Raw genomic sequence first — 9,158 nt, 5'->3', positions numbered from 1 at the left:
TTCAGCCAGAGGCAACCATTTGACCCATTATGTCTGTTTATCAGATACAAAGCAACGAAGGTATCCTTCCAAACATTTTTTCACTATCTCAATTTTCCCATCAGGTTGAGGATGATAAGATGAGCTATGAGTTAACTGAGTACGCAGATAGGAAAATAATTTTGTCCAAAAAATTCCATTGAAAATGGGGTCTCTATCACTTACAATAATCATTGGATTTCCATGTAGATTTTGAATTGTTTCCATAAATGTAGTAGCAAATGTACATGCTTTAAATGGATGAGATAACGCACAAAAGTGTGCATACTTGGTAATTCTATCCACCACCACCATGATGACACTCTTTCCTTCGAACTTGGATAAACCAGTGATAAAATCTATTGAAACCTCCTCCCAATGTTGACTTAGAATGGATAAAGGTTGTAATAGACCTGAGGTCTTAATTGTCTGAACTTTATTTTGTTGGCAAACCAAACATTCCGCCACAAATTTTTGAATATCAGATTTAAGGCCATCCCAAAAAAATTCCTTCTTAACCTTGTGGTAAGTTTTTAAAAATCTTGAATGCCCTCCTAAGGGAGAGGTGTGCAATTCCAGAAGAATACTTTGTTTGAGTTGGGAATTATTATAGAGGTATAAGCAATCTTTGTACCATAACGAATCATTTTCCAGCTAAATGTATCAGATGTACTGGGATCTTGCTGCAAATTTTGAATGACTGCCCACACTTCTTCGTCATTATTCCATTCACCCCTTGCTTCGTTTATCCAATCTGGTTGAATAATAGAAATGGCACAAAGCAATGCTTCCACATCCTCATCCTTTCTTAAGAGTGCATTTGCAACAACATTTTGCTTCCCTTTTTTGTAGATGATTTCAAAGTCATATCCGAACATCTTTGTGACCCATTTTTGCTTCTCTTTTGAAGATAATTTTTTTTCTAAAAAGTATTTAAGACTATCATGATCTGTTTTTACCTTGATGTGTCTTCCCATTAGGTAAGGTCGCCATTTCTTAAGTGCATGTAGTATTGCCAACATTTTCTTCTCATAAATATCTTTGTGTAAATATTTTCCTTTGATTGGACGACTTTCGAAAGCAATGGGTCTTTCTTCTTGCATTAAAACAACACAAATTCCATTTCTCGAGGCATCACATTCCACAATAAAGGTTTTTGTGAAGTTTGGCATAGTTAAGACCCGTGCTTGGCACATTGCCTCTTTAAGATGTTCAAAGGCCTTCGTTGCTTCTGGAGTGCAAGAAAATGCATCTTTCTTCAATAATGTTGTTAGAGGTGTTGCTATTCTCCCATAATTCTTAACAAACTTGCGGTAATGCTTTAATTTTGCTAGCGTCTACCTTAACACCTTCATGAGATACAATATGACCCAAATATTCCACCTCTTGTACTCCAAAGTAACCTTTGGAGGTTTTATATATAATTGTTTCTCCTCCAATAGTTTGAGCATTCTGTCAACATGTTGAACATGATCCTTCCAAGACTTCTTGTAGATTAGTATATCATCAAAAATTACTAACACAAATTTTCTAAGGAAGGGTTTGAAAATGGAATTCATCAAACCTTGAAATGTAGAAGGTGCATTGGTAAGGCCAAAATGCATGACCAAAAATTCATAATGACCCTCATGAGTTCTAAATGTTGTTTTCGGAATGTCTTCGGTCTTCATTCTAATTTGATGATATCCTAAACGAAGGTCCAACTTGGTGACGTAAATTTCTCTATGCAATTCATCGAATAATTCATCAATGACAAGAACAGGAGATTTATCTTTAATAGCGGGCTTGTTGAGCTCCCTATAATCCAGACACATGTGCCATGATCCATCCTTCTTGTGCACCAATACTACTGGAGTAGAGAAAAAACTTTGACTAGGTTGGATCATACCAGTCTCTATCATTTCTGCAGCCATACGTTCAATTTCACTCTTTTGGGCATAGGGATATCTGTAAGACCTGATGTTTGGAGGAAAACTTCCTTGAATCAAATGAATAACATGATCATGATCACGAATAGGTTGGAGGCCTTTGGGAGTCTCAAGTACCCTGGAATTATTGTCCAAGGCTTTTTGGAGATCTAGATAATTTGATGATTCTAATGTGGGAACATCTAGCGAACATAATTGTGCAATTACACCTCGTTGTCCTTTCTTTAGAAGATTTGTCATGTCATTAGAGCTGATTATCTTTCCCGGTTTCCCTGCGATACCCCTTAATTCAACTTCCTTTCCTTCTGAATTTTTTTTCAAGAAAAGTTCTTGAAAATTAAAAGCTATCGTACCCAAAGATTGTAGCCATTGGACTCCTAGTACAACATCAACACCACCCATTGGAATGGAAAGCATTGGACTATTCAACACATATTCTCCCATGGATAGCTTGATATTATGGCACTTTCCCAAGCAATTTATGGTTCCTCCATTTGCAACCATCACTTGACACTCTGGTGCTGAAGATAGGAAGCAATTCAATTCCTTGGCTATCTCACAATGAATAAAATTGTGGGCACTGCTCGAATCAATCAACATTATTACCTTTTTCTTCTTGATATGTCCTTCTATCTTGATAGTTTGAGGAGTGGTAATTCCAGCCAATGCATTACAATATATGGTCGGATTAATTTCTTATTTCTCTAGGGTTTGTTCCTGGTGTGTATCCTCTTCTTTTGATGTTTCTTGTTCCTTTTCTTCCTCGTCTTCACAATCTATGTAAAATAATTTATTCTCAGCACACTTATGACCTTTAGTGTATTTCCTATCACAATTGTAACAAAGCCCTTTTTCTCTTTTTTCTTCTAATTGTTGTGGTGTCAACCTTGTAGGTTGTGGAAGGCTAGGGGCAACAACACTTCCATATTTATAGTTGTGATTGGTAGGCTTCCTTGATGCCTTCTCCAGTGAATCAGGTTCCCAAAGACGAACCTCATGTCAAATGTTATCCTTTAAAGTCCCTATGAAAACATCAATCCTATGCTCCTCTGGAATACCTTTTACCCTTATATTCAATTTTTGGAAGTCCTCAATGTGCTCCACCATTAAACCCTTTTGTTTGATATTTATCAATTGGCTACAAAAGGTGTTGCTTTTTGTATCCTCATAATGTGCTATCATTTCTTCCATAAAAATTGCCCCAAGTGACAATTTTTTATGAGAGAAAAGTCGTTGATACCATACAAACTGATTGGGTTCCAAATATAAAGTTGCAATGCGTACCTTTTGTGTGTTTTTCACATTATGGAGATCAAAATATTGCTCCATCTGTAGTATCCATGTTATGATATCTTTCCATCAAACTTCCTCATATCGATCTTTGGAACATGGTGGGTTTTCAATCCAACGTTAGAGTCTATGAAATCATGACTAACATTTATTTTGTTCTCATCATGAGTTTCCTTTACTACCCTTTCGCCATTAGTAAGCACTTCTTGTAGCAACTTTGTCAAATCTATCTTCAAATCTTCCACGTTGGCTTTAAGTTTTGCTTCTATACCATCCATATTAGCTTACATTCCATTCTTTAAACCATCCATCTTAGCTTCAGTTACTTTTTGTGAGAACGAAATTTGTTGCACTTGGTCTCGTAATTTTAATATATCATGTTGCATTTCTTCCTCTTCTTCATGTGTCATAGTAGAGATTTCAGGTTGCTTACCAGTGTTTCCATTTTCTTTCTTCGGGTCATCAATTAATGATAATTATGCTCATAATTCCCTTTGAATCACTTCAAACTACTTTCTCAAACAAAACTTATGCAAATTAAAAAAAAAAAAACTACACACCCTTTTTTTTGCTTTGTATGAGATCGATCTTGAAACGACTTTAACTCTGTAGTTTAGGATCTCCAAGCTATGAAATTCCAGCCTATGGTATCCCTATGAGTCCTCTTTCCAACCCCACAAGTCTGATCACGATTGGATTCTCGAAGAAAGAGTTATTCCCAATCTCCCGTGATGACCTAATTTTAGACTGGTTCAGTAGAACGAACTTGTACGACATGCCACATGTCAATGTTTCAACCTTCGGCTCTTAAAATGATACCTAACAAATTAAATTTTGTCCTATTTCTTTCACATTTTAAGAAATTTGAATCTTATTCTTAGAGAGAAAGTTATGACGATTTTACCAAGGTTACCTGTTTGAGATCAAATTCAGGAGCTTGCAAAAACCATAACTTCCTCAGTTCATAGTCCCGAAAATATAGTGAGACAAGATATAAAATTTGGTCACGAGGTTCATCATGATTTAGGATCAAATGGGTTTTAATTTCAACTTCTGAATCTTCATATAAAAAAAAAGTTATAGCGGAAATTCCACGCTGGCCTATTTGAAGCAGCGAAACCCTAGAATCCAAAGCTCTGATACAAATTGTTATGCAACCAACTCACAAAATAAAAGAAAGAGATAGATAAACAACTTAAAGACTAGCCTCTTTGAAGTGGAAACCTCCTTTACATTACATAAAATGAACAATTATTGGATGATACAAATGACAAGACCACCTTTCTATATATAGGAGTCTAAGGGGTCACAATATAATCATAGCCGCCATAACAATAATAATGTAAGGGCACAACAATAACAATAGTGGGATTTTATGGGGCACAATAATAACAATATGGGGACAACATGGGCACAACAATAAAAATAAGAGGTACAATGACAATAATAATAAGGGAATACACTAATATTATAGGGACCTAACATGCAGGAGGAAATAAGGCAGAATACCAGAGATGAGATCTCATCCAAGGACGAGGATGAAGAAAAATGTGCCTTGGCTGGAAAGGAAAATAAATGGAAAGGGAATAAATCCCAATCCAAAGAAGAATCCAATCAAGGGGGCAAAAATAAAGACTTTTCCAGAATCAAATGCTTTCACTGTCATGAATTTTGGGACTATGCTACGAAGTGTCCACAAAAGTAAAAAGCAACAAGACCTCGGGAGAAGCAGTAGGTGAAGCCAAAGAAGCTTTGGATTCACATTTTTAGCTTTAATTCACTCTCATCGTATGCATGAAGAGCACATTGATCGGGAGCATGTGATACCTGGACAGTGGTGCCTTGTTCAATATGACGGGGAATACAGAAATTTTTAGTGACTTGGAGGAGAAGGATATGCAAATGAACATTGAGTTTGGAGACAACGAAAGGTACAACATGACCAAGATAGGTAAAATCACCTTTCAGAGGGATTCGATCTTCCCTCTCAGACTCAAGGATGTCATGTTCATTTTAGGACTAAAAAAAAATCTCATCTGTGTAGTAGTGTTGGAAGACCGTGGTTACGATGTGATCTTCAACAAAGGGAAAGCATTCCTGAGACACATAGCCACAGGATAGGTAAAGAAGATTGGGGTTTGATTCAAGAACCTGTATTCACTTGAGGTAGAAGATGCATGCAAAGCCTTGAGGAGAAACGCAGAGACTAGAGATTTGGTGGTTGAGAGGGAGCATGTTAGACCTCTCAACATGAAGCCTCAGGAAGTTGTGGAGCAGCCAAAAATGGAGAAGCAAACATGAAGTAGAATGGAGACATCCACTAAAGCAGAGACATCTAGCAGGAGGATATTTTGAGCCAAGTGGGTAGAGGGAGCACATGCATCTATACCTCTAGGAGTGAGGTGGAGCGATGTACGTCCTTAGTCCAAGAGTTGCAAAAATTTGGGCAGGGTCCATTGAGGCATTATCCTCATGGATCATTACCTTGATATGGGGGCCCACAATATTCAGAAATATGAGGATTAGTGCTAGCTAGATACTAAAGAGCGCAAAGGAGTGTTGGCAGCAAAGAAGGAGGCTCAGTAGCAAAGTAAGCAGCAACACAATTTTCCTAGTAGATAGTTGTTGACACATTTGATTTAATGTTTTTTGGATGCTTCTCGGTCGCAGGTGTTACAGGAGAAAAAAAAATAGTGAGAGGTGTTTCATGCAGTACATTCCATAAGTGTAGGATAAGGGTCGTTGATCATCCCTTTCTTGTTGAGATGGAGTGTTGAAAATGTAGCAAGAAAGTCTCAATTTTGATTTTTCCTTAATCAAATTGAGGAAATTTGAAATTTCACATCAACAAACAACTTGGAGGAGTTAACTAAGGTGACATGGCTCTTGTCACTCAGTTAAGAAAACTCAATTCGATTTAATGATTTGATGTTCAGTTTACTTGAGTTGATTCCTAAAAAATAGGAGACTAGGTTAGTTAATCTGAGTTAGGGGCATGAAGTTCAGTTGTGTGCAATGATTCCTAAATTTTAGGAGCATAGGTTGAGTTAATTTCAGTTGTAACAATCTATTTCAGTTATTGTGAGTGTAACTACTTCTCACTGTTAGTAGAACTAGTGGAGGTTCAGTCAAGGATGTGTAACTTTTTTCACTCTGAGTAATCATCCAGTTAACTGATCAATCAACCTAAATTAACTCATGCATGCAAATAATTTAGGTTACCCAGCTGAGATTGGAGTTAAAGGGAAGTGTATTATTAGATGTAAACTAGTTCAAGTTGTACAGATGGTGCATGCAATCAAAGAATTGACCTAAAGGAATTGCACAATTGTCAATGAGAAAATTCCCTAATTAATAGGGGCTAATTCCTCATCAAACAGGGCAAGGAAATAGGAGCTTGGAGGACAAGAAAATTGGCTAAGTATTGGCTAGATTCAGTCAGTCACGCAGAAGATAGAAGATACAGGTGCAGGTTGAGCTCAAGCTTGAGCAGAGCATATTTTATTTATCTTTATTTTCTTATTAATGCAATACATATAGGAAGGGGTTTTGAGCAGTTTATTTCCCCTATAGGTTTGCTTGAAAAAGGCCTGAATTTTGCAATTTCGCCACACACCATCCCTAGAGAAGACATCTTATGCAATATAGAATATGGGATTAAAGACATGCCTGACAGCATTAAAGAAGTCATCAGACAAGATTGCTCCATAATCCTCAGAAAAGCCAAGCCTCCTAGAAGCAACATATCAAAACAAGAATACCTAGCTCTCAAAACTTTAAACCAAAACCCAGACATTGTGGTCGTAAAGGCGGACAAAGGAGGTGCGACAGTCATAATGAACACTGAAGATTACAATGAGAAAATGCTAGACCATTTAAACAACAGCGGTTGCTATATCAAATTGAAGAAGAATCCCATAAAGAAGATTTCCAGGATTGTCAATAACTTGGTAAAAGCAAGCAATGAACACAACATCAAGAATCTTATTGAAACCAACCCCTACACCCCTAGGATTTATGGGGCCCCTAAAATTCATAAAGAAGGTATACCCATTAGACCCATTGTCAACACTATTGGTGGCCCCACTTACCACCTGGCGAAGCATCTGGCTAAAAAGCTTAAACCCTTGGTGGGAAATACCAGCTCCTTTGTCAAAGACTCCTACCATTTCATTAATGAAATCAAGCACATAAAACTAGACCAAGACGACATCTTAGTGAGCTTTGATGTAAAAGCCCTTTATACCAACATTCCTATAAACGAAGCCATAGAGGTTGTACACAAAATCACTGACCCCAACACAGCTAAATTGGTTGAAGTCTGTTTAAAATCTACCTTTTTTAGCTTCAAAGAAGAGATATATGAACAAACATGTGGTGTGGCCATGGGATCACCCCTGTCTCCCATCATTGCCAATTTATTCATGGAACATTTTGAAACTAAAGCCATTGAGTCTGCTCCCCTAAAACCCAAATTGTGGAAAAGATTTGTTGATGACACTTATGTCATTTGGCCTCATGGTAAAGAAAAACTAAACGAATTTCTTGAACACCTTAATAGCCAATCAGATTCCATCAAGTTCACTATGGAAGTGGAAGAAAATGGTTGTCTTCCCTTTCTTGACATCCTCATCAAAAGAAACCAATATGGCACCATTTCTCACCAGGTCTATCGCAAAAAAGCTCACACCGAACACTACCTACATGCTAACTCTCACCATCATCCAGCTCAGAAACTTGGGGTACTAAACACCTTAGCAACAAGAGCGATTCGTATCTCAGATCATGATAATTTTGAAAAAGAAAAGAACCACCTCTTGGAAGTCTTCAAGAAGAATGGATACAAGAGACACCGAGGGATCAAGGCTTTCAAGAAGGTTGAAAATCCCATGAACAAGCATCATAAGGATGATTATGCGGGTACAGTTCACCTCCCTTACATTCTAGGCACCACGGATAAAATTGCTCACATCTTAAGAAAGAATAATATAAAAACCACGTTCAAACCTTTGAAAACAATTAGTAGATGCCTTAAATCAGTGAAATATCCTATTGACCCTAAGCACCACAAAGGGGTCTACTTGGTCCCTTGTTCATGCGGAAAGTCATACATTGGTGAAACCGGCCGTTCTATATCAACAAGGATTCAAGAGCATGTGGCGGACATTAACCATAACCGCTCCAAAACCTCTGCCCTAGCTGAGCACTCTATCAAAACCAAGCACCACATTTGCATCGAAAACTCCTGTGTTATGGCCAAAATCGAGCACTACCACCATAGGAAATTCAGAGAAGCAATTGAAATAAGAAAACACCCTGATAACCTAAATCGTGATGACGGTTGGAAGATAAGCGATAACTGGATTCCGACAATTATTAAAGACTCCACCACCCCTGCCACTTCCTAGTCCTCCATTCTTCCTTTTTTCCCTTGCTTCCCTTTGTATGGTTAACATCCATCTCCTTCACAATAAACCCTTCTCCTTATCCTTTTAAGTTAAAAATCCACAATAAAATCCTATATACAGTAAGTATATATATATATCATAATATAATAAATTAATTTATATATATATCATAATACAATCAACATTCATATATATAAGTATAAGAAGAAATATACTAAGCTCACATATTCAAAACAATGTAGTTTTAAATCACATTACTCTTGCAATTACATCAAAACATAATACATATTAAATCAAAATTAAAAACTAATACACTTGCAATTATATCAAAACATTTTACATATTAAATCAATAAATATATATATATATATATATATATATATATATATATATATATATATATATATATATATATATATATATATATATATATCAATATCATAATATATTAAAACAAAACATAATATATATTAAATCAACATATATTAAACCAAAACATAATATATATTAATCA

General features: G+C 36.4%; 1 protein-coding gene across 1 annotated transcript; it reads left to right on the top strand.

Moving 5' to 3' along the window:
- The first annotated feature begins 6,901 nt into the window (after positions 1 to 6,901).
- On the top strand, positions 6,902 to 8,644 carry LOC149159343 (uncharacterized). The gene has a single exon (XM_089434262.1). The coding sequence runs from the start codon at positions 6,902 to 6,904 to the stop codon at positions 8,642 to 8,644; it is 1,743 nt and encodes a 580-aa protein (XP_089290388.1).
- The last annotated feature ends 514 nt before the right edge of the window (positions 8,645 to 9,158 follow it).

The sequence above is a fragment of the Pinus tabuliformis genome, chromosome 5_2 (genome assembly GCF_031772625.1).
Source record: "Pinus tabuliformis cultivar Carrire ecotype Pingquan chromosome 5_2, CPIR1, whole genome shotgun sequence".
In the NCBI taxonomy this organism is placed as follows: Eukaryota; Viridiplantae; Streptophyta; class Pinopsida; order Pinales; family Pinaceae; genus Pinus; species Pinus tabuliformis.
This window is presented reverse-complemented; position numbering and strand designations above follow the sequence as displayed.

Bases quoted from the DNA above. Each gene is read 5' to 3' on its own strand.
- LOC149159343 (XM_089434262.1), top strand. From the start codon at position 6,902: ATGCCTGACAGCATTAAAGAAGTCATCAGACAAGATTGCTCCATAATC.